This window comes from Crocodylus porosus, unplaced genomic scaffold (assembly GCF_001723895.1).
Source record: "Crocodylus porosus isolate Cpor-Errol unplaced genomic scaffold, CroPor_comp1, whole genome shotgun sequence".
NCBI lineage: Eukaryota > Metazoa > Chordata > Crocodylia > Crocodylidae > Crocodylus > Crocodylus porosus.
Genome location: NW_017728918.1, coordinates 80962004 through 80988570, shown reverse-complemented (window position 1 = coordinate 80988570; position 26567 = coordinate 80962004). Strand labels below are relative to the sequence as shown.

General features: G+C 38.6%; 1 protein-coding gene across 1 annotated transcript in view; it reads right to left on the bottom strand.

The window, feature by feature from the left end:
* GRIK2 (glutamate ionotropic receptor kainate type subunit 2) overlaps positions 1–26567 on the bottom strand; it is a 654323-nt gene that overhangs the window by 215189 nt on the left and 412567 nt on the right. Inside the window, exon 11 of the mRNA XM_019537811.1 lies at positions 11660–11883. Within this exon, the coding sequence (XP_019393356.1) occupies positions 11660–11883 (224 nt within the window). The remainder of the gene's footprint in view (positions 1–11659; positions 11884–26567) is intronic.

Sequence of the window (26567 nt, the reverse complement as noted above, 5' to 3'; positions counted from 1 at the left end):
CCGCATTTTGCCCACCCCAATGTAAAGCATTTATCAGTAAAAATATGTCAGTTAAAAATGTTTAGTTGTTGGTAAAAAGGTTGCAGTTAGTCAGTAAAAACAATGGGGTTGGCAATCCTGCTTCTCCCAGTCACAATCCAAAATACTGCTGCTTCTATGTAAGAGATTAGGCCATGGTCTGATATTAGCAGAAGACTGACAGTGTTCCTTTTCTGACTGGTTAATGTCTTCAATGCTAGATTCCAAATAATTCTTTTAAGCAGACTGCATTCTCTCTTTATTTTAGTACTCTGAATAGCTCTCTTACTTATTGCATGAGCTGATCGTCAACATTAGCAGCAAACAGGAGTAGGTCACTGAATATGCCAATTTGGGGGAGGGTGGGGGAGACAAGGAGGGAAAGAAAACTTACAAACTTTTCCCAAAATTGTAAATGGAACATGAGGGCAGAGACTAAATCTCATATAGCATTGCATCTTTTCCAAAAAGACTGTCTAGGTCCATAGCATTATTACCTCTGGTTACAGAATATACAATAGGAGAATAACATGTGCAAGATGATGGAATATTTCAAAGAATACTCCCTATATCCACCCTTAGTAGCTGGATACAAAAGCTATCAATTGAATTACCATATTTATTCAATTCTAAGATGAGGTTTCCCACACCACATTTGACATGGGAGGAAAAAATTCCCTCATCTTAGAATCACATATGAGGATAGTGAAGGGGGGGATTTACAGGGGGTAGAGGTGGCAGAGAGACAAGCATAAGCTGCTTGATTTCCCCACATACTCCCATCACTGCCCCACCCCGCTACAGGATGGATAAATTAAAGACAACCTTCCAATAATTACATTCTATACCTAAAAAATTATAACAAATACATAAAATTTTCTAGGTACAGCATCTAATTACTTGGGGGTTGTTTTGCATTCAGGGTCACCTTTGTTTACTGTATTTACTTGAATCTAAGAGTACTCTTAGATGTGTAAAATGTGACTCTATCACAGCAAATTTGAAGGTATGTACACCTATTTTCCTAAAGTAACCCAGCTGCAGCAAAAAGACAGAAAACCATCAAAAAGACCAGTAAACACATGGGAATGGGAAACCAGTACACTCAATAAATACATAGTAAATACATGAAACATCCTTATATACCTGTATATTGGGATGACAAGATATTTAATACAGCATTCTCCAAGTCTCCTTCCATGGGTTTTAGATAAAAAACTGCCGTGAGCTATGTGAAATAATGACTGTAGTTGACGGCAAACAGTACTCAAGAAGACTTCTTGTATTAATAATGTTATTAAACATGGTATGGTAGACAGTCTCACTGTCCACTTGATGACCAACCTAAAAATGGAGGCTGCTGTGAAATCAAACTTACTATTTCAAAAAGTAAAGTAAAGAGAAACCTTAATGACATTTATTGCATAGATACTAGGGGTGTTTTATTATATAGTAGCCTCCTGTTAGATGGTAGAGACAGGAAGCAGTGCTAGAGGGGTGCAGAGCTCCAGTCTGTGGGGACAAAAGCAGCTAATAAGGTAATGAAAATCCCTTGTGTCTCATTATGAAAGATGGAGGTCAGATGACTGGCTGGGGTAGAAAGGGGGGAGGGAGCCTAGGAGCCCAGTGCTGTCTTATTTGGCCCAAATCATAGAAGGGAAAGGCATTTCCTGAGAGAAGGCTACGGGCTGCTGATTCAGAACCACCAAGGAACTGGCACTGGATTGCCAGCCAAGAGTGGAAGGGTTTTGTTTGTGTTATGCATGCACCCTGAGCAAAAGTCATTATTTCATTAATTACTTTGTGTTTGCTGCAAGACATTTGGTGGGTTTAATAGTGAGCAGGGAGACACTATGAGTTCCTGCAAATTTGTTTTAATTGACTTAGTGTGGAGACTGCAGTCCAAGGAGAACTGAGTTTGGGTGGAGGTTGCAGACCCAGGAAGAGAGGGAAGAGAGCACAACTGAGCCCTTCCAAACATTCAGTGTTTTAAGGGTTGGTCCGAGCAGAGGGTGTCCAATGATGAGTAAGGTGGTATAAGGCACCTAAGATGTAACTCCAGTAGTCTTAGGGCTGCCTCCCAAATTACTAACATCAAGGCACGAGGCAAAAATAAAGCTGTGAGAAAGAGTACAAAACATATTTGGGGTGGCTGCCAAAGGGCACCACTGCCACCATTGGAGGTGGAGCTCATTACAACTAGTAAGGTAGATCCACTGGATCCTTTCTGAGGAACTGATAAGACAGTGTCTGGAACTTCAGATTGAAAAGAATATCATCTGTCTGTTCAAGGGGAGTTTGCAAGTCATGGAATAGTTGGCCCCTATAGGCATGTAACTCATTCTTCTACAGGGTGATAAATGAGAAAGTAAATAGAGTGAAACTGTACCATAAAACCTATCCAAACATAAACGTTCTCTGTAACCTTCCATCAACATTATTATTAGGAGGAAAATATTAGCAGCTAGGCATAATAAGGACTGAAAGGGAAAGCTAACTTTAAGCAAGAATAGATTCTCCAGTTGAATGGAAACAACTCAAAAATTAATCTGACAAAGATAATTCTAGGAATAAGATATCCAAATCATTGGAAGGGGAATTCTGCATCTTGTAGTGATTTATTTACTGAACTTCTGAAAATGGACTTAAGGGGAATCTTGAATTGCAACTAGTGAACTGAATCAAGTTGCTAAGTGCTGGACTAAAGTAAGATTCAGTTAGGTTGCCTTAGAACATACTTTTGGACTAATTTTGAGATCCAGATTCTGTTGCTGGTAAGTAATGAGCCATTTGAGCTGCATGTGATGGTATTCAGTAGCTATGTCTACACTAGACACTAACTGTTGAATAGCATAATAACACTGCCCAGTAGCATGCCAGGGAAAACCCATGCTAATATGCTACTGCTCAGTAGTATTAGGCTACTGCAAGTTAGCCTCCGTAAAAACTCATGTGCCTGCACTACTGTGCAGTCACTGTGCATTGATTTAGTACTTTGTTATGCAAGTGCTAAACTTAATGTGCAGTAACTGCAGCATATTAATGAACATGCAGAAGCACCCAGTGTAACACAGGAACTTTTTAATAGAAAGATTTTGAAAGAAACAACTATGCACAGAATATAGGTTCAGGACTCAAGTCTCTGACATGAAAACTCAAATTCTGATCAGCTGAATCCATAGAGAAAGCACCAGAAATTGATTTTACAAATAGTAGTTCAGAAGATTATGATAACCTAGTTGGCTTTGTGATTCAAACATAATGTGCAGAACAAAAAGTTCCAGCTATTTGACCAGAAATAGAAACAGATGATGCAAAAATTTGCAAACACTACTTCATTTCTGCAGCCTTATATCTCTATTGTCCCTCCCCATAACAGTCAAAGCACTAGGGATGAATATTGGTCAGCTTGCAGCAAAGGGTAACAAACTCTTCTGGGTTTCAGGCAGAGCAAAGGGAACAACTCATACCCAGGAATGTTGGAAGTGGATATGGAAGTTTGCCTGGAGAAGAAGGTTCTCTATCTCACATTGGCCAGTCAATGAGGAGGTGAGGAGTGCTGATTGGATTTAGGAACTGACTGGATCTAGGAACCTTCCCCTTAAATTTTAGTGAGTTTTCCTTGGATCTTGTTACTACTATAGCATTGTCTCTTTTCCCTTTAGCTGAAGGATGTTACGCTGGTCATGTGGGTATGACCAATCATCTGTTTTTTCATATCAAGAAATATTTTTTTCCTTTCAGGCCAAAATGGCAGAGAGCTTTTTGCCTTTTTTGAATTATCAGGCAGGAACAAGTTATATTACAAGAAGTAATAAAAGGAATATATTCTTCATCCAGAGCTGTATACCATGTCCAATGAGGGTAAGGATCTAAAGAGCCAACCTTCAGAGACTTAATGCCTTTAAGGAAAAGGTTTTCCTTTTTTCTCCACCTGTAGTCTTCAAAAAATACTTTAGGATTTCTTGGCACCTTCCATGTCTTCTGTGGTGAGAGGGGAAAGGTGAGAGGATTAAAAAGAGAACAGTTTTTGTAGTTAGGATAAAAACAATTGACCCCTAAATGCAGCATGCTCAATTAAGTGCCTTGCATGTGCATAGATAGCAGTTCTCCTTGTTTAAACTTAGAAAAGTTTTGGTCTGATTCTTAAATCCATCCTTGTGTCTGACCTTTCAATTACAGAAGAACATACAATTGAAGAACAGAGGAAAACAGTATGCTCCCAGTATGTCTTGGAATTTGTATGTAGGGAAAGGAAGGGTTATTTAGTCAGCATACTGGTAAAAGGAAATTCAACCTGAAAATTAGTAACCTAGATTCTCAAAAAATACTGTGATTGGGAGGGAAGTGAACGCTAGCTATACTTGATCATGCACTGATTGACTGATGATGCCCATAAGCTGACCATCTTGTAACACCATGGGAAACTTAGTAAATCTTGCACCCTCTAACAGGTTGACAAATAGACCAACAACCTTCCAGCACTGTGCAGTGCGGAGACATACCAAAGCTGATCTATAGACTCCATTTTTATATGACATTGTAGCAAGTGTTTTGGCTAACGTGTGAGAAAGCACTTAAGAAATTGCAAAACAGTGGGATAAAATAATTAATAAATGTGCCTCTTTACTATAGTCACAGTTTCTGTGATAACCTTAAAATCCCAAACATCAATTGTTGGACCCTTCATGAAGCAACTACTTTTTCCAACTTTGAACTGAGAGAAGAAGTAGTCCAAAAAGTTCCACTATGAATTCTATGGAACATTTGATAGGATATTTTTCTCACATTACTAATGTCTTATATGAATATACAAGATTATCTAATAAGATAGGGGAAAGGCAGAAAGAAAGGAAAATAAACTCTTGTCACTTGTTTTCAGCTCAGAAAGTCTGAGGAAGAAAAAGTGGCCAGTAGATTTAGAGACTTGTCAGTTTGCAATTCTGATACCGAAATCCCCTTAGACTGAGCAGGGATTTATTTTGCATCTTGAAGCTTTGGATGAAAAGCAACAAATAAGACTTTCACTGGGAAGAGAGTAAATTGTAAGAATTATCTTCAGGTCAAAAACATTTGGGATGTTAAAATCCCTGACTGAAATTGCTACACTGGTTAATTTAGGAACAACTAAATAATCTCAATGAAGTAAATGAGACTATTCATGTAATTAAGTATTTTACTGTACCCATCTCATACTATATTACACTGTTTTACCATTTAGAATGATAAAGAGCCTGGGTATGTCAGAATCACAGAAAAAAATAAAACAGCACTGTGCAGTATGTGGTCTCAAGCGTAGGGAAATCTATCCTGAACACAAGACCACAGGAACAGAAATGGACAAGTCAGTAGAAGAGAGATGACAAGATTCCTGGTAATAAAATGAGAGAAATGTCAATAAAAAAGCAAGAACTCTTGCATAAATAGGTAGGTTCCAGAAAATTATTTGCACCAACAGATTTACTTAAGGAATTAATTACCAAACATTATTCCAGAAAACAGCTCTGATATTTGTTGTTGTTTTGAAAAACAAAACCTCAGCTAATTATCTGAAAAACACAAATTGCATTTTTTTGGAATCCCCAAATTTTGTTTTAGAGTTCTGAAATCTTATTCAGTAATGGATGTTGTTATTTTTATTTTATTTTTAGAGATGCCATTATTAATATAAAATATAATTGCGAATTATTTGTATTAACACCAACACAAACCCAAAGCAGATTAAACATTACTGAAACAAATTTCTCAGATTTTATCAAATTTAAAGTCCAAAGTCAAAAACTTTTGTTTCAAAACACATTTAATTAAAAAAAAATAAAAACCTTTTTCAACAGTGGCATATTTTCTGATGCTTTCATTATGACAAAACTAGTGCTTTTCAATTAAAAAATGCTACTATTTTTTAACCAACTCTAGTTGTTAAAAGCCAAGAGAGCAATTAGCTGAAAGATGTTGATGCAGCCTCTTCATGAGGCTTATCAAGCCAATAGGGTAAAAAGGTTTGGAAGAGAGAACAAAAGGACTGACAACATCTAAAAGGTTACACACTTTCTCTGGGGAGATACATTTCTCAGGGAACTACTTGAGTCTGAAAAAGCTAGGCTATCTAAAGCTGCTTCAAAGAGTTGGAGGATTTGAATAAAACATGTGTTTTAACTTTTTTTATTGTTTTAAAACCTTTTTGGTTCTAAGTTATATTTAATTCCAACTTTTACTATCAAATAATAGTTTTCTTTGAGAGGGCTGTTCGGTCCCTTCATTTGCTGCTGGTCACCAAAGAATACTTGTCAAGGTAAGCCGACTTCAACCATAACATACTGCAGCTCAGGATCTGGTTCAAGAGAAAGACAATGCATGATTTCAACTCAAGAAGGGACAAGAATGGGATCTCAGACTTGACTGGGTTCAATCAAGAGAGACAGAGAAAGGGCAGATAAAGGTGGCCCCACAACCTTGAGAGGTTACCTAGGCTTAAATGTTAGCAAACAGAACAATTAATGTACATTAAAGATAGCTGGTCCCTTTACTAAATTTGCAGAGAATTACTAACATCCAGCAAGCTGCCAATGAATATCCAGAGACTTTAACCTTCAGTATAGATTTCCTGAAAAAGCTGCCTAGTTATATCATTTAAGAATTAATTGTATGAGAGACCATGCCAATTGTGGACTACAAAACTCTCATACCACAGCTTACCACTCAAGAGGAAATCTAATCCGACAAGTAACAAAACATTATTGATAGAGTGAGGAACAAGAGTCTATCTGGAAAAAACACTTAAACCAAGTAGCATATGTTTTTTAGTGTATGAAGAGTGAAATTGGTTATTCTCCACATTCCCTGTTGTGTGGGTAATCTTCATTCAGTCTTCAGATAACTTACTAGACTTTGCAGGGAATAAACAAGGCAACAACTGTTTTATCTACACTAGTTGAAAGAATGCACACAAAAGTGCATATAGGATTTCTAAGGAAAACATGAAATCAGGAGTAGGTAATTAGAAAACTCGGAACAAGGTTACGTACCCAGGAGGCAGAATCCTGGCAAGAAATCTCCCTGGATATAACTAGTTAGAGAAATGCTAGTCAGTGAGAAGGCCACTTGTTCAGTAGAAAAGGTTATATATAAAATTCAAAAATATTTTACTGGAATATTTCAGTTCTTCTTAATCATCCCTCAATTCAAAATTAAGTAAGAATACTGATCACCTCCACCACCCCCCCAATAAAAAACAAGCACAGTTTTGAGAAGATAATGTTATTTGAATCAAATGAAATATCAGCTGTATCAAATGAAGACATAGATAGCCAGATACAGTCAGAAACCCATTATAGTTGCCACCAGAAAACAGAGCTGGCAGGTGATTTTCAAACTCAAAGAGATGAAGTAATTTCAGTGTCAAGGACACCAAGTAATCAGTGATGAGCTGTCAGACAGAAAGGGGCAAGAAAGAGACAAAGTTCTTCACGTATTCAGATTCAATAGCCACAGTGACTGAGATGACCAAGCTATCACTAATTGCTATTCAAGAGAAGAGCACTGTCTGCTATGGCCCCCCATCAGAGATAATAGATACAGAACCTTCAAATTATATGGTTTTCAGACATCCCAATAAGACATCTAACACAAATTATATGGACTCTAGAGCTAGGAGTTAAAGTTAATAGTTGCACAATAAAATTATTATTATTATTTTGTCATTCTATAAAAACATATTGGTTTATTATAATTTTAAATGTACAAAATGACTTATTTTTAAGGGAATTAATGATACAGGGCAGTGAAAAAATGACAGATTTTCCATATCCACAATTATGTTTCTGGAGATACAAGATGTTTACAGCAATATTAAAGTGAAGGGGAGGGTTAATTGTTTTATTTAAATACCAGTTAAAACATGGTGTATTGTTCTAACTGATCATTTGGAGAAGTTTCTTACTGTATTTTTTATGCAGCAGATCTGTGGGACAGATAGACAGGAAACAAGAGCTAGTGATGAAGACATGACGAGCTGGTTAAGTACTTCAACATCAATGAGGATTATTTTCCTCCTTTATGCAAGCTGTTGAACAATCTCAGAAATAACAAAACCAAGGGGTGAGATAGGGTTTTTCTGGGAGAGAAGAACAAGATAGAGTTAAAAAACATGAAAAGTAGGGAAAGCAGGATCCTGCTTTGATAAGTTAAAAATACCAGGTAAGCTACTATGAAGTTGCTATCAATGACATTAGAAAGAAAAAGGGTTTTTATTCAGCTTTCAAAATGAGCATTTTGAGACTTGTATGAAGCTGCATCTGTATGTTTGCATACACACAAAGTTATTTGTTGTGATTATGACAGAGATAATTCAGACAAAAAGGTCTGCTAGATAGCTGGTAAATCTGGTTTTTGGTCTTGTGAATAAAATATGTGGGACAGTTATTGAAGTCTGGATTCCACGTGTGCTACAAGCTATACTATTCTTTGCTGTGAAAAAGAGGACAGGTAAAGACTGAAAAATTCCTAGGATTTATCTTTGTCACTTTTTACTTATCCACTTCCCAAGCCACTCAAACCCTATATTGCTTTTTCCCATTTTCTTTCCTATTAGTTAAAGCTGTGCCATCCAACCAGAGAAAATAATATATATTACATGCCCTGAGTGACCCCCTTTAGTGAGTCACATGTAGTGAAACTCACATATAGTGAGTTTCAAATGTAGCATGTAGTATGTTTTGCAAAAATGCAAGAAAGTTTTTCAGGTTGGCAAGCAATATAAAGCCTATTCGAGTATTTATGAATTCAAAAAAATAAAATAAAATCACGACCTGTTCATGGAACAGTTTACAAACAAAAAAGGACTAAATCTAACAAATAATGATTCACAGTGAGAAGTCTGATGAGCTGTAATTACCTGTGTTTTACCATGAAAGATACACTAAACTCTACACACTGCTTCAAACATGCACATACCTTATTGTGAAACACACAACAATTATTATAAAATACTGGGACTCAGGCATTCATTACAGCTGGGTTGCTATGAAACCAAATCTTTTTTTTTTACAAAGGGAATCTAGATGGAACCTAGTAATTTGGTACCATATAGGCCCTGACTTTGATGACTGAAGTGCACGTGGTTCACATAAATTCTATATATTACACAAGGCATCACCTACACTGTACTGTATACTATAATGAAAACACACATTCCATAATGTATGCTGTATTGTGTCACTATAATATGTCAGACACAATATATGCTCTACAATGTAAACAGGAAAACATTACTTTTGTAAATCTGCTGTTTTATTTCTTTGTAATTTACATTGTGCTATCTTTACTATTGTCAAGAAATTATCGTGTAGATATATTTCCGTGTGTAAATGACTAGGTTAGGAAAGCTAGGACATATATCTATTGTTAAAACAAAACAGATTTACTGTTTTAAGAAACAAGTATCCTTTCTTACACTTGCCTACATCTTTGATTTGTACTGATATGTGAGTGAGCAAGTTAGCAGATGCTGAAATTTTACCTCTAGTTCTGAAGACTGATGTAAACTTGGATATAAACAGATATTTTACACAAAACCCTACCTGTAAACAACCCTCTAGTCAGTGTAGTATATTTTTATACTATTTTATGACAAAGATAATGCTTTCAAGTACATCAGGATTTTATAGTGCCAGTCCAGAAACTAACACATGAAAAAAGTTCAGCAATAATACTTTACTATGTGGTGTTTCTGTTTGGTAATAAACATTCTTCCCAGTTCAGTGACTGAGATAGAGTGACTGAATAGCATAATAAAAAAAAGTTTCTGAAAAAATAATAATGTGTCTGTAGATTCAGAAAATGCATCTTTACAATACGATATAGTAGGACATATTTTCAGAGTGGTGAGTAAGAATTCAGCCACATAGCTCGTAGTAAAATTAATGGGAGACGATTGCTTAAAGGATTGTGCATTACACTAAAAAAAGTCCTTGTAGTGGCAAAGTGAGAGTTTTTGGACCTATACATAAAATATTTTGCATGAAAAGTTCCCCCTCCCAATATATTGTTTGTGCACATATACTAAACTATAACATATAGTGTGTTCAGAACTATCTCTATAAAAGGACTCTCTCAGAAATAAAGCTATAAATAGTTTATATAATCCACTAAGGTCTCTTATGCCTTCAGGAAATACTAATGTAAGTGCTTGGTGGTTTAAAACAGCCTTTTAAAGAAGGCACATAAGTGAAGTTATTCTTTACAAAATGGAACAAGTATTTCATTGTGTCATCTATATGATTTCTGTAGCTGTTGCTGAATTACTTATGAAGCATCAGCAGCATCCACAATTACTACCTTTCTATCTGTCAAAGAACAGACACAACCTCTACAAAAGAAACTGATAGTATCAAAGGAAGAGAGAGAACTTTGATATGAACTCCAGCATAAGAAGGGCATAGAGACAGGGAGAAAAAAGATTGTGGAGGCCCACCTGTGCACCAAAAATCAAATTATAAAAACCTTGTTACTGATGAGATTTCTCTTCTCAGTACAAAAAGATGCTATACAAATAGTTGCTGAAGATGAACAGTTTTAGGGAAATCCAGGCAATCATAAGGATAAAGCCATCTATTTAAACATTTTTATTCATAAACTGATTTAAAAATGATTACCAAGATGGTAGAAGTCTGCAAATGATGTTTCAGGAAGTGATATTACTGGTTTCTCTAATGGACTGTAATTTTTTGTAATCACAGCAAGAGTCAAAGTTACAAGGTATAAGGTGCCTTTCTGTGAGCACATAGGGTTAATTCCAGTCCTTGCAGTGAAAGGGTAACATACAATGGGATTTTCTGACAATGGGAGTTATGAGGTGCATGTAAGAGAAGAGTGGGAGGGCAGCATTGCCACATCCGCCCATTTCCCAGAACTGTTATTGGAGCTGTTGAGATTAAGAGAGAGAGAACACAATACTGAAGAAAATGGGAAATAACATGATTAAAGATCAAGAGAGCACTATGTATTAGATTGCATTATGATTTCATAATTGCAGCTTTGAGGCCCTTGACCCTAGCAAGCCCAGCTAAGCATAGTTTCAAATGCATCCCAGACTGGCATTTTAAATTAGATGTTGTACTTCAGGGCATTTACCTGGTAAAAAATTTTAAACAAATTATTCCACTGCTTTCCTCCTGAGAATACAAACTACCCTGAACAAGCTAATATTTCTTACACTTAAAGGGCTAATTTGAGCAGTTAGGGATAAACCTTGCTGTAGGCAGTAAAGTGATTAACTTAACTTTAATACCAAACTAAATCATATAAAAACAGTACAACTGTCATTTTCTATGTAAAGGAAACACATAGAAAGAGGAGAAGACATTTCACAGGACTTGCAAATGTCTTTCAGTTTGTAAATAAAAAGCAAGTGTCACCTGGCATACTGACTGCTTGGTGACAAAATCAGCATGCTGAAGTTAGAAGAGCAGTGTTATACTTTGTAAAGAATTGTGAGAACCCTAATAATTCATTATTCTTCTGTATACCACAAAGTGAAATATGAGAGTATGAAAGTAAGAAAAAAATTTGTGACTTTTGACAATTATTAGTGAGAAAAAAAAGATAACAATTGCCAAAAAAATCACAAAAGTTGACATGTTACCTGGCTATGACAAAGAGCACACAACTGACACCCAAGTAAGCCAGCAGAATATACATCCAGATATCAGGGGAGAGAGGATTCAGGAAGGAGAAGACGCCCGGGTTTGTACCATTGGGCTTGCGGTACAAAATACTTATTCCAAGAGTCATAAAGGGCTTGGAGAAGTCGATGACCTTCTCTCGAACATACGTAATGGCCAGAGGAGCAACTGCAAGGTCAGCTTTCTGTTGAGAGAAATAAGAGAGAAGAGAAAAAAAACGTAAGTCAGAAGCAGCAGGCAGAAACTGGCAATCAAATTAAACAAAACACAGACTTTACACTTGAGAAGGCCTGTCCCTGCACCAATTAAGCTGGTATTTAAAGCTCTGCCAGTAAGGAAGGTGATTTATTCTGGTTCTCTTTTGTTCGGTGTTTCTGAATTAACATAGCAGTATTTGAAGATACTGGAAAGCTGTGATAGGAGTGGTAGGAAAGTAAAGCAAAACACTATGTACTTCAGAGGACACACACATTTACAACTCTCTAATTTCTCTTTTGGCTGAGTGTTGTTATATACCTCTACTTTGGCCTTGTATGTTGTTTTATAGCTACTTTGTCAATTCTTAAATGTACTCTTAAAAAATAGTTATGTACTTGAAAATCAGAAGGCAACATGAATGTTCTTCAAACAGTCACCTGCAAATATAAGGTGACTGGATCCATTAACAGTCAGAATATTCCCCATGATCTCCTATTCTATTATACCAATCGAGCTTCAGTGGCTGACAGAATGAGGTCCTTACACATTTAGAGTGGGATTCCTATTTCTTCACTTGCCACAAGTAGCATCTTGTTCCAGGAATAAATAAATTGACTTCAGTGGGATTGGTAGCAAGATGAGAAATGGCATTAAAATTTACCACATAGACTATTATATTATATTATATTATATTATATTATATTGTGTGTGTATATATGTTGAGAGAGTTGGGGGACAAGGAGATTCTTAAGTTCATCTTAGCAGAAGAATATGTTGGTGGAAATGGCAAATGTACAAAAGAGTTTCACTGTGACAATTAACAACTCTAAATTAAGTACTTTTCCTATGTACTCCACCTGCAAAACTGTCATGGTAAGTAGATTCAGTTATATATCTCTATTCTTGCTAAATTACATAAATAAAATAACAGACTCCACTCTGAATGACTACTTTTTATTAAGTGAAAAATAAAAATCCTAGAGATCATATTACAAATTAATTTTGTCAGATGGCATTTAGTTTTAGTTATTTGTGGTAGCAATCCTTAGCAAATTAGTAAGTGTGATCTACACTATTTTTTAAAAACAATGAAGCTTAGTGATGTGAGACCTAACCACAGCATTAGCTATTACATTTTTATTGATGGTTGGTAAGAGGCTGCCAGTTTTCTTGAGGATTACAAGGTACCCAGTTTAGCAAAGTGTGGATTAACTAGATTCTACTGTAAGTGATATATAAATATAGATATATAATAAGAAGTGATGGTATAGCTCCTGTGAAAATAACATGTCATTTTCAAAATGACTGTCCTAAACCCAAATAATATAGTTTATCAGTAGATTTTTATTTCCAACTGTGGTATAGATTTCTATATTTTTCTCACTTGGTAATGTGCATGCCACATACAGCCCCAAATCCTGTATATTTCAAATATTATTTCAGTTTATAAGTACTGCTCTCTTGTGTTTGTTTCAATCTGATTTCTGCACTGTGTATTAGATGTGATTGTTGTTACATGTTTTTATGGTGTCATAAAAACTGTATTAGATTAAGGCTACACAAAGAAGTTACCATAAGTTAAACTACAATGAACTTTCAGTATGTTAGCTTCCCTGTGGAAACTACTCATTATGTACACACGCATCCCACTGTAAATGTGAGATAGCTTATCACTCAATGAAAATGGGCCAAGCTGCCTTGTATTTACCAGGTGGTATGAGCATGAATGCATGCAGATAGTTCTCAGAGTAAATAACACACTAACATTTCTAGCTCACCATTTTTGGTCCCCAGTTACATTTGGTCCAGTGAAGCTCTTTTAACATGCACATGTATGTGCACACCTTGGAAAAAAATGACTGCAGGATAAGGCGGGTATGTTAGGGTACTCGCCCAAAAGTAAGAGACGCAGGTCCTACATCTCTTCACCCAAAATGAGTTTGAGTCTACATCTCCTACTTCCCAGAACTGTTCTCTAACTACCATACAACCAATCATTATTAAAAAACCTGCCTGACATTCCTTTGAAGCTGGTTATTCATGGCCCCCACAACAGAAAGCCAGAAGTATAAAAAGCAGCTTCTGCAACCTGGGTAGCAGCAGTGGACAGACCATAATCTGCCACACAACACTATTATGGGTAGTCAGAGACACAGTTTCCAACCTCCTTTAGGCAAGGAGGGGCCTATAAACCACGTGTTTGGTTTCCTGCGTTGGGCCCAACCACACAGCTTTTGGAACTGTATAGGAGCTATAGGAGGGCCACACAGCTATAGGAGGGCCTCTCCTCTTCCTCCTGAATCTAACGCCTATTAGCCATGTGTTTCTGGCCACCTACTGTTTTGGAACTTATGCCCACAACAGTTGTATATATATGGACACATATGTACAGCCAGTGCATGTGCCACACATGTGCAGTCTATATGGGCCTTTTTACACATGGAAGCTCTGCAGCAGCGGGTGCTTTGAAAAGCACCCAGCGCTACATCACTTGTAATTGTATAAGTGGCAAAATGTGCGTTAGTGCTGAGAAAATGGCAACAGCATGCTTTTGAACTAAAACACATAGAAGGTGCTTTCATTCAGAAGCACACCGCCACCATTTTTTGTGTACATTTCACTGCTTATACAACTGCATGCAGCACACCGCAGTGCGCATCAGTTCGCATGTGGAGCATCTTGATTAATAGAGTCTGCTCTAAAGCAGTGGATCTCTGGAGCATCATGTGACAAAAATTTATGTGTATAAATGTCTTATGTGCCAATTAACAAATCCACACTACCTGGGAAAGGGAATCACTCCCTCTGGGTAAGTTTCGTTTCTGAAAGCTAAAAAGATTGCATTTTAAATGCTGCAAAGGAAAATTCCACCCTAAGTTCACACCCTAGCTTTATAAATTGCAACTTGTTCATGTCACCACACTCAGATGGGTCTAGGCAGAACTCAGATGACACACTTCCTGTTATTTAATAAAGGCTTAAGAATATAATGGGTGAGGCACAATATCCCCATTGATACTCAGAACTCAATGATAATATTTCAAGCAAAGTACCAAAACTTCATTCTAGGAAAGATATGTATCAATATTTATAGGCTACCTACAACATTCTGGGTGATACAGGAAGAAAATACAACTCCTTTGATTACAGGATACTTATACTCTAACAAACTAAAGACAGTACAATAAATTAAACTTCAGAAAGAAGGATCCATTGCAGGGCATCCACTGTAGACTCTCAAGGGATTCAGTTCTTCCAATGTATGTAACAGACACTACAGGTGGGTTTCATAGTTTCATAGTTTGGAGGGTCGGAAGGGACCTAGGTAGATCATCAAGTCTGACCCTCTGCCATGGGCAGGAAAGGATGCTGGGGTCAAATGACGCTGGCTAGTTGATTGTTTAGCCTCCTTTTGAAGACCCCCAAGGTAGGGGCAAGCACCACCTCCCTTGGAAGCTGGTTCCAGCTGCTGTCCTGACCATGAAGTAGTGCCTCCTGATATCTAGCCTGAATCTAGTCTCAGTCAGCTTATGGCCATTATTCCTTGTTACTCCCGGTAGTGCATGGGGGAACAGGGACTCCCTCATTGCCTGCTAGTCCCCCTTGACAAGTTTGTAGGCGGCCACCAGATCACCTCTCAGCCTTCTTTAGTGGAGGCTGAACAGGTTCAGGTCCCATAGCCCCTCCTCGTAGGGCCTGCCCTGTTGTCCCCTGATCAGGTCCCAGAGCCCCTCCTCTGGACCCTCTCGCTGCTATCCACATCCCTCCTGAAGTTTGGTGCCCAGAACTGGACACAGTACTCCAACTGTGGCCTGACCAGTGTCGCATAGAGAGGGAGGATCACCTCCTTGGACCTGCTCGTGATGCATCTATGAATACATGACAAGGTGCAGTTAGCCTTCCTGACCTCGTCCCCACATTGGCAGCCCATGTTCATCTTGGAATCAATACTGACTCCAAGATCCTTTTCTGCTTTTGCACTGATGAGAAGGGAGTTACCCAGCTTGTAGGTATGCTGCTGGTTCTTCCCCACCCCAGGTGGAATACCTTGCACTTGTCCATATTGAATCCCATTCTATTCTCATCCGCCTACCTCTGTAACCTGTCCAGATCTAGTTGTAGCCTGTCCCTCTCTTCTAGCGTGCTCAATTCTCCCCACATCTTAGTGTCATCTGCAAACTTGAACAAGGTTCTTTTCACCCCCTTGTCCAAGTTGGTGATGAAGATATTGAACGGTGCGGGCCCAAGGACCAAGCCCTGGGGAACCCCACTGCCCCATCCATCCAGGTCAAAAATGACCCATCCACCACCACTCTCTGGGTGCAGCCCTTCAGCCAATTTGTGACCCATCTGACTATGTAGGCATCGACACCACAGTCGCCTAATGTTTTAATGAGGTTGGGGTGAGAGACAGTGTTGAAGGTCTTCCTGAAGTCCAGAAAGACTATGTCCACCGCGACACCTGCATCCAAGGCTTTTGTAACCTGGTCATAGAAGGCCACCAGGTTGGTCTGACAGGACCTGCCTCTAATGAACCCATGTTAATTCCCCCTAAACATAATCTCCCCTGCTGGTCCCCTGCAGATGTGCTCCTGGATAATTTTCTCAAAAAGCTTCCCCAGGACTGAGGTAAAACTAATGGGCCTATAGTTTCTATAGTTCTATAGCCCCTCAGTTTTCTAACTACCAGCAGCGTACCTAAGTCAAAACGCTCCAGCTTGAACTTTGATCAGTGTCCCAGAATTTCACACAAAGGAGCATGGAAAAAACTCAGAAGCCAGTAGCATCCATGGGAGGTGAAACATCCTCCCTAGCCCTGACAGTCAACTAGCAAAAGTCCTGAAGCATAATGGGAAGATTGAAAACACAAGATGCCAGGGGACACACAAACTGGTTTCTGAACAAAGAACTCCCTATCCAATCATATTATCCCTTCATTAAATTAATTTATTCTTAAGTTTTCATGTCTTTTGTCCTCAGTATTTTGCTGACAGGACCATTTCACATCTTTTCTTGTTTGATAGTAAATTTCTTATCTAAATTTGTTCACAGACAGTTTGAGCCAATGTTAATTTTTAGCCTTCAAAATTTTGGGTACATACAAGCATTACATTAAGTTTGATATCACCAGGGTTAGGTTAATCTAAATGTCAACTCATGCAGGCATTTGGAGGGTTTAATTCAGCCAAAAAAATTATACATCTGATCTAAGTTACTGAACCACAGGAGGTGCATTAACTTAGATCAACAAAGGTTAACCTGAATGTGTAGCACAGCCACAGGGTTGGAAAGGCCACAGCTCTAGGGTTGTAGTTTCTTACTCACCAGACTCTGACCAGCCTATTTTTAATCCTTTAACACCATCCCTGACTGGAATGCCCCAGTAGGTACACCAGCTCATAGACTTGTCAATCCTCCACCCCTGCAGACCCACCTCCCACAACTGTGGACTTCTCAGCCCCATTCTCCCCACCCACCACCCAATTCCCCAGCCCGTCTCCCCATCCTAAGTTACTTAGGGCTGCCCATGCTGCTCCTGGTCCAGTTTTAGGCAGTTTAAAGTAAGTTGCCTAAACCTAGACTATGTGTGGCAAATACTTGTTCACAGCCTTTTCTTCCTATTATTAACCTTATAAATGTATTATTAAAAAACGATAATACTTTTTCTCAGTCTTTGTTTTGTTAAACTAAGCCATCTAAGCACCTTCTTTCATAAGGTAAGGTCTCTATTCCCTTAATACTCTAGGTAGCCCTTTTCTGCATCTAGTCTGATTTTCTTTTTAATACTGATGACCAGAACCACATACAATAGTCAAATGGGATTCTATCAATACATTGTACAATGATGCTAATATTTCTGGTCTCTGTCTAAGATACCAGGGAATTGCATTGGCCTTTTCCACAGTTGTACCACACTGGTAATCCTATAATTAACTAATATACTCAAGTGTCTCTATTCCCCAATTGGCTCTAATCTATAAAATCCCAGTTTATATTTAAAAGTCTTTTTATTATTCTGTAAGTGCAGGACTTTGTATTTTATATCATTAAACTTCGAACTATTGCTAATACTCCATATAACAAGAACATCTACATTTTTTTATATAACAATCCAGTCTCTTGTTTATTGGAAATACCCACCCACCTTAATGCCACTGGCAAATTTAATGAGTTCCAATACCAAGATTACTAAATAACTCCACTGTAGGATATTGCTTATACCTGACAGTATTAACCTATGGAGGACTTGATTAGTTTATTCTGGCCTAGTAGCTCTGCATGTGTAGACCAGTAATGGTTTACTGTAGAGCTAATTAGGCAACTGCAGTAAGTGTCTCATGTAGATATGCCTGCTGTCTCCTTTTTAAAAAATAGATATTACATTTACTATTCTTTATGCATGGGATACTATGCCCAAGTTGACAGATTCATTGAAGATCAGTGCTGAAGGTTTTGCTAACTTTACATGCCAAATCTTTTAATATTCTGGGATGGAGATTATCTGGGATTCATGATTTTGTGGCAGTAAGTGTATCTACATTTTGCTTCCGCATCATTTGTAGTAATTTCCCTAACCATGTCCTCATTGCCATGAGGTACACAACCATATTATCCTAATATTTAAAAGAAATCCATGCTCATATGACAGTCCACTACCCATTCATGGTAGAAGGCTTTTATCTCTGCCCTGTCCTTCCTTCTGAAGAAGAGAACTGTTTCTAAACCTGTGCAAAAGATGATGAGGAAATCAACTTCTAACATAACATCTTCCCAGCTACCAAGCTTCATTTAAAAACAAATGCCCTGGACTTTCTGAAAAAAATTATATTGACTTAGACAATTGAACACATACTGTTTTTAAATATTATGGTTAGTTAGAGTTGTGTGGGTTTTATTTATTTATGCATTATTTTGGATTGTCATCCATGGGATAAACAGAATGTGTTCAGATTATTTATTGATGGTTCAAACGCCAAAAATTATAGTGGCTGTGCACGTGATATATTTAAGATAAGGAACCATGATATAAACCCATATCTAAAAAAATTTTTTTTTAAATGCATTTTATACTGTTTCTGCTACAATGCCCCTAAATGTTTTTAAACAGCTTGTACCAAAAACTCATAAGATTTTCTTGAGATATATTTTTCACTGTACAATTAGACATCAGGTTAAACTTACAGTGCAGTATAAAAGGAAGTCATGTGTCATCTAGTAATATAAAAAAATCAGCACAAATAAAATGCATTTATTTTATCCATACTTGCACTACACCCATAACTGTGGCATCTAGATCATGTGAATCATCTACTTACTGAAACCACAACATCCAAATGAAACAGAAGTATATAAAATGAAGTTGTGGGCTCATGTTTCAACTTAATCTCTCTCATGTCCCTGGAGCTCCAATGGAAAGGAATTTGGCAAGTGAACAATTTTCCCTATCTTTTATGAAAATCTCTACAAGAAATGTGTGGCAGAGAGTTACTTGTGGCTTCAACTTGATAAAAATGTACATTATGTCAGGAAATATTTGTGTCAGTCTGACTATTTTGCTTAACACACTAGATACAACTGTGCCAGCAATGTCATTTTTACTGTTTAAGACAGGGTAAATAGTTGCATACTTTTAAATTCAACAAGAGAAGATGTGTATGTAAACATAGTAATTTATTTTGTAAAGATATGTTGATTCATACCTACATCTGTTCACTGTTTTCCAAGTTGGCAACAATGACTAAAATATATGTGGGATTTTTGGTTAGTTGAAGTCATGTGTCTAACTCCCCATGCATAAGTTTGAAAACATGGAATTCCTACTCAGAGGGATGATATCCTACTAATATTATTTACACAAAACTCCAACCTATTCAAAATGACTAGTAGCTTTAGGCTGAAGACCAAGGATTGAAATATCTTAGATACCAAACTAATCTCTGAACCTTAAACAACTTCCCTCCTTAATGGTTAAGGTTCATCCACAGGGCTGTTTAAAGTCTTTGCTCCACTGGATATATTCTATGGATATAGAATTTCTAAAAGGAATCTCATTATAAAATATTTTTGCAAGCACTATTCACATAATTAATAAGCATATTTTTTAGCTCTGAACTACAATAAACAGCCCAAAGACTTGCATACTTATTCAATGCACACATATGCACTGTGACTGCAATCCACGCTTCCCAACCTTCAAGTTTAGCAATCATGTGATATGACCTGACTCCCTGAAATGGGTAACAAAAGATTGAAATACAGGCGACCCTCGCCATTCACAGAGGATACGTTCTCCTATCCCCCGTGAATGGCAAAATCCATGAATAAGGCAATGCATTCAGGAACGCCATCTGCATTCATTAACGCAGTGCCCCTGGCAGCTGGGAGGGAGCACGGCTGCTCTGGCGATGGCAGGAGTATGGCAGTGGTGGTGGGAGTGCAGCGGTGGCAGTGGGAACATGGTGGCGGCAAGCATGGAGCTCCTGAGGAGCTCCTTTAAGTTTATTTAAAATGTGGGTTCAGCATTTGTGAATATTTGAAACCAGGATTGCCGAACCCATGAATAGCAAGGGTTTCCTGTACATAACACCAGTTTGATCCTGTTTTACTTCCCCCTTCTTTAGTCTCATTTACTTGTAAACTCCTGAAATCCTGTAGAGAGAGCAGCAAATCTAGGCTGGAAGTGGCAGTGGTGACACCAAAACAAAAGCACTTCAGTAGAAGGCACAACCTGTACCCATACATGCAAGTATAACTTTCTAGTGAGTGAGGGCCACAGTCCTTTCCCATGCTTAATTCACAAAAGACAGGAACTTGATACCTCCCAGAGAGGGAGGCTTGATTCTGTATGGTGTCTCAGACAAGGTTTGCACCGCACAAAGGCACTCTTCTCCAGAAAGCTGACTCTGCCCAATTGACAAGGTATTACATTTCAGGCTTTGTATACAAACAACAAAGGTTCAGAGTAGAAGGTTTGCCTTAGAAGGTCAAAACAGGGAGCCAGAACCCTTTCCAGAGCATGAAATACTGAAATTTCTGTAAGGCTGGAAAATTTCAGAGTGACAGGAGATCATCATAACAGAACTGACATTTTCCAGTAAGCGCTCTAAGATGACACCCCAATACTTGACTATAAAAAACATAAATAAGACTATATGATAAAATTTAAAGTGTACAACAACTCCAAAAAGATGTCTATTATACTAGCTGGAAAATCAGTCCTCCACTCAACTTCTAAATCAGTAATGTTAAATATATGTTGATACAATTCATAGGAGGGCAAGATGCTAATGTAAGACATGAAGAATATCTTTGGCTGTAAGTTCCCGAGGGCAGTAACAATTATTTTACAGCACAATGCACTAACCTTGATTAGGATTGCTGAGAGTTACTGTAATAAATGATGATGTATTCACTATTGCATAGGTATATATGTGTAGTTTAGATGCCACTATGTAAAATAAATATGTAATTTAAGTGCTTTACAAATTTAAACTACCATAGAGAAACAGTAAATCGTATTAACCATGACTGTCACTTCTGTTGTACAATGTCACAGCCATTTATTAGTATACAGCAACACTATGTAACAGTTTAAGATGTAATCTGAAGAAGGAAAGAATATCCAGATAAAATTAAAGTGGGGATATATGAGGGTAGACTTTAATTATCTGCATTTGGCTAGGAATGGATCTAACACATGATACTCTTGAGAAAAATTCAATGGGTATAGCAGATGACAAACTTATTTATAACAGTCGTTAGGACCTACGTTTTGTCAAGCAGCATTGTGCCACCCCACCAACACCTGCTGTGATATTGGTTCAGCACTGAGTCAGAGACAAGAGTAAAATGAGGAGCATAGTTCCTAATCCCTGGACAGCCCTGGGATTTTAAACATAAAAATCATTTATTACAAAGCATGTCAAAGTTCTACAAAGTACTGGGTAATTTCAGATTAGTGTATCAGAGTATACTTTATTATATAATTATTTCACTTACAGGGGAAGGCAGTCAAATGAAGTCATAAAACATACATGGGTTTAGCTCTTCTAAAAGGTACCTACTGAATAAAAGTAAACATTTATAATGTGTGCGATAAATATAAGCACTTACCTAACATTCTGGTACTTTTTAATACAATAAAATGTCCTTTATCTTTCCTTTTCAAAATTAGTGTTAAAACATAAAGAAGATGGACTAAAATTAAGGGAAAACCTGCATTTAAGGGAAAACCTGCATGGAGAAAGGGAATAAATGGCAGTTTCGGTGAAAATGATATTTATGAGTTTGTGATCATTGTAGTTCACCTTTATTATTCTTTCTCTCTCATCCTGTGCTAAATGCACACATTCTTCCTAGTCCACAACTATAGGCCATTTCAGATGTTATATTAGTTTTGTTAAGAAGTATTTCTTGATGCTGGTGAGAATATTTTGCCATCCTCATTTAGAAGACTTTGTAATGAGAAACAAAGTTCAGGAGGTAGGTGGCACAATGGGTCTAGGTTTAAATCCTGGTTTAAACTGTAAGAAAGAATGAATGTAGTTGACTCAGCCTATTGGCTTGTCCTGTCGCAAAACCACCATGTAGCCTGACGCAACTACTGAAGCAGCTTCTTTTCGAGAGAGACAAATGATTGGAATAGCAGGGGGTTTGCAAAATAAAATTGAAGAACATTGGTCAAGCAGTGCCTGGAAACTTGAATTAGGCCTTGTCTAGTTGGTGTGATTAGTCTTTTGCTTTCAGGAGAACAAACCACACACATTATATGGCAAAAAACAATTAAGAAATGAATAGGCTAAATGAAGCTCTTTAATTCCATTAATTTTACAGACTTTTTTCAAGTAACCTTACATTAGAGCCTAACTCTGCAAGGATACAATGTAAAAGCCTCAAGGGGGGAAAGATCTACAATGGCTGAGGGCAAGAAAGCCAGAAAAATAAATAGAACAATAAATTGTGAACAATAAATTCTGAACATTAAAAAATGTTCGTTTCTGACACATCCATAAACATTTTAGCTGCTATTTTCTTTAGGAAGAAATGTTATAACTGCAAATTGAAAGAAGTCAGGACCAAGGTTGCTCAGATATGGAATCAATGGTTTTAGTAACATTATACTAGGAATAAACGTAACCAGGAGATGATATGTAGATAATGAACTAGGAGGGGTGGAAACCCAAGCAACATAATCGATTCTATGCAAACTGAAATCTGTGTCACTTGAAAGAGACATTATAAATTAGAGTATTTCTGAACATAGTGTTTCAATGTTCCCTTGCATCTCTAACCCCTATTTTGCAAATAAGAGCTAGTTAGAGTCAGTAGTAGCCAAGTCTAGTTCTAATAAGAAAATAAAATGTATGCAGCTTTAGGAACCTCAGAAAGTTTCCCTGAAGAGCAGTAAATCTTGCTACTGTGGTACCTGAAAGACTCTCACATGCTCTTTCTTGTGGAAGAAACAAATTGGATACAAGTGGTGAAAAATCAGTTGCTGTAGAAAGAAATGCTCAAGCTGGTAAGAGATCATAGTAGCTAGAGAAGAGCAAAAGTGACCAAGGGCCCTGGGTCACAGCACACATAGGGAAATCAGGATCATGTTCTCTACTACCCACAACAATTCTTACTTTAATAGAGCAGGAAAAGGCAGGACAATTATGCCTTTGTCATATTGCATGGGAAACAGGGTAGGAATAGATCATTTCCCAAGATTCTGGTGGGTAATAACTTGACAAGCAAAGATACCAATCATTCTGAAACGTCTGGGACAATCCTGAATTTTGGGGCTCTGTCTGTCCCAAAGAGACCTTGAGATGGAACTTTTGAGCTGAATTTGAAAAAAAAAGTGGATACTAAACCAGAACATGGATCAGATGTCTACTGAGAAGATACAGATAAGAGGACACCAGTTCAGTAGGGTGCAATGTAAATTCAGCTATGCCACTTCTAGTTCAGGAAATAACTACAAGCTCTTTCTTGAAATGGAAGGAGCCTAGGCATATTCACATAGCATGGCACCCAGGCAAATTAATTTTGCCTACCCTTAACTGTGAATACAGCTATACTAATAAACTCTATTGCAAGGCAGGGTTAATTAGCTTGGGTGAAGCACCATAAAAAAAGCAGCTGCACCACTTCCTATTCCTTTAACTCAAAGCAACATAGCAACCTCCATGTTGCAATTCTCCCTAGCTAATCAGCAATACCTCTCAAGTGGTTTCTAGTCCTCAGATGGGCTTCTACTGCTCTGGAAACTGCTGAGCTTTAATTTTCTTCATATTTCAACATATTCCTGCTGATTCTACACCCATCTATTTACCCCACAAAGATTCAGATCCACTGAAGCAAGATGGATATATTTTCTCTTCTTCATGCTAGAGGAGGAGGCTATTACAGGAAAAAGAGGAGATAAAGAAATGTCGTCCCTTACATCCTGGTGCCCTCTGTGATCTTCTCCCTCCAGAATAAGGAGAGACACTAGAGAAGGGCCCTGCTTCCTCTCCCTCTTCACACTTCGAAAGCCCAGTCCAACAGTCAAAACCAAGAAGTTTCTTCCCCCCCAGTAAGAAAGAATGGAGTTAAAACCTAGGGGACACTTTCAGAAAATTACATGAATCAATCACACCTGGCCCAGGAGCAGCGGGGCAGCCTGGTTTGTGATGTGTGCAGCCAGTTCTGCTGCCCCCAGGTGCTGAGGTGCTACCTGGCACAGAGTGCAACCTGCCCTATATCCGCATACAGCTGTCAAGCAAGCCAGGACCCACAGTCCGCAGGGCTCGGTGACAGGGGCAGCATGATAACTGGACTTGGCTTCCTAGCAGCTCCCAAAGTGGTGGTTCCTTATGGCTGCCATTGTGAATGCCTCCACAACTGCCAAAAGACCCAGCCTGGGCACCCTGGTCTATCTGCCCACACCTGTTCTCCCTGCTCCCACCACAGGTGGCACCAGATGGAATGGGTGGGCAGGGTCCCCATTTGGGAAGTGAATTGCAGCTCTGCCCTGGACCCCATGCTTTATCATCCTGTGATCCTGGCCTCAGCTCCATCTGCCTCTCCCACTCCTAGATGCCACTCCCCACCCACTTGCAGCCCTATCTCATCCAGCTGGCCAAATGTGCCATGCCCACTTGGGTTCATGGAGACCCCACCTACCCACCTGCCTGATCCATCTGGTGCCCCTGGCAGTGGGTATGGGGTGAACAGGCCTGCAGCTAGATAGGATAGGATCAACTGGCATCTCCTAACATGCCACCTCCTCATGGCAGGCATGCAAACAGCCAAGACAGTGGGCTAAGGCTGGGTCAGCAGCACACCCACCAGCTCTCAGCAGCTAACCAAAACTCCTTAAGTGGACCACCAGCCCAAATAATTGCTCAGCCATGTCTTAACTCCTAGATTGTACATACAGATTAAAACCTGAAACTAGTTTAAGGGGTGTAGGTTGTAGCTGTGTTGGTCTAAGGACATAGGCAGACAAGGTTCTTTGGGTGAATCTAATATCTTTTATTAGACCAACTAAATAGTTGGAGAACAATTTTTAAGCAAGCCTTTGTCAAAAACCTTTCATTGAGCTAAGGAAGTTTCAGCAGTTGATGTGTGCTTTTCCTGGATAGAATGAAAAGTAAAAAAGCCAGAGGCTGTGCTGGTACGCATACAAGGCAGGCAATCAGTGAAAATGTAGCTTGAGGAGTTCATGGGTGAGAGACAGGCTGGGTGGGGGGAGAGAAGGGGGATGAATAGTGGAGAAGTACCTGGGAAGTCAGCTGTCAGGCAGGTTATAAGGTGTCATAAATCCAATGTCTATATTTAGTCCATGATTTTTAGTGTCCAGGAGGCTGATGAAGTGGAGTTCATAGGCTCATCTTTGGGAAGTGTTTTGCAAGTTTCCTTTGAGGATCAGGACCGAGAAACTAGTTTTAAACATTCTCTAAACAGTTGAAAGATATTCCAGTCCAGGGCATGTCACTCCCCAACATGAGGCTCTCATCCATGGTACCCAGCTCATATTACAGTAACATGTAGCCACAGGAGGGTGAATCTGAGTTTGTGCACCACACTCCTCAAAGTTTCCCTAGAGGCAGGTCTCTTCTGGAAGGCACTTCAGAATAGGTTGTAGGGACAGGTGGCTCAGCTCCTCCTATTATTGTGCCTCTGCCTGGTGAGGAGGGGGATAAGGCAGGATCCCCACCCTCAACCCAGAAGCTGGTGGATAGTGTAGTGTGGGATAATTTTGAGGTGGCAGATGATCCAAGGTATACTGCCTGCCAGCACTGCCGAAAGCAGAACAGCCAGGGCAAGGAAGTGAAATGCTTCATCACCATGGTAATGCTGCTGCATCTCAAGAGGCAGCACCCACTTGCCTTTGTTCCTTCTCAGCCTGGGAGCATGCCCAAAGGAAAGTCCCCCTCATGCTCCAAAGTCCCCATCCCCAAGAAGCAGGAAGAGCACACACACCAACTGCAGATGCTTCCTCAGGCTGACAAAAGGTTTTTAAACCTGAAAACTTGCTAAGATATATTACTTCAACTGGTCAGTTGGTGTGATAAAAGATATCATATTGACCCAAGGAACCTTGTCTGCCTATGTCCTTAGACCAACTACAACCTACACCCCTTAATATACACAAGTGATACAAGTTTTGCTTTCAGCAGTTTGAGGTGCACTTTCACA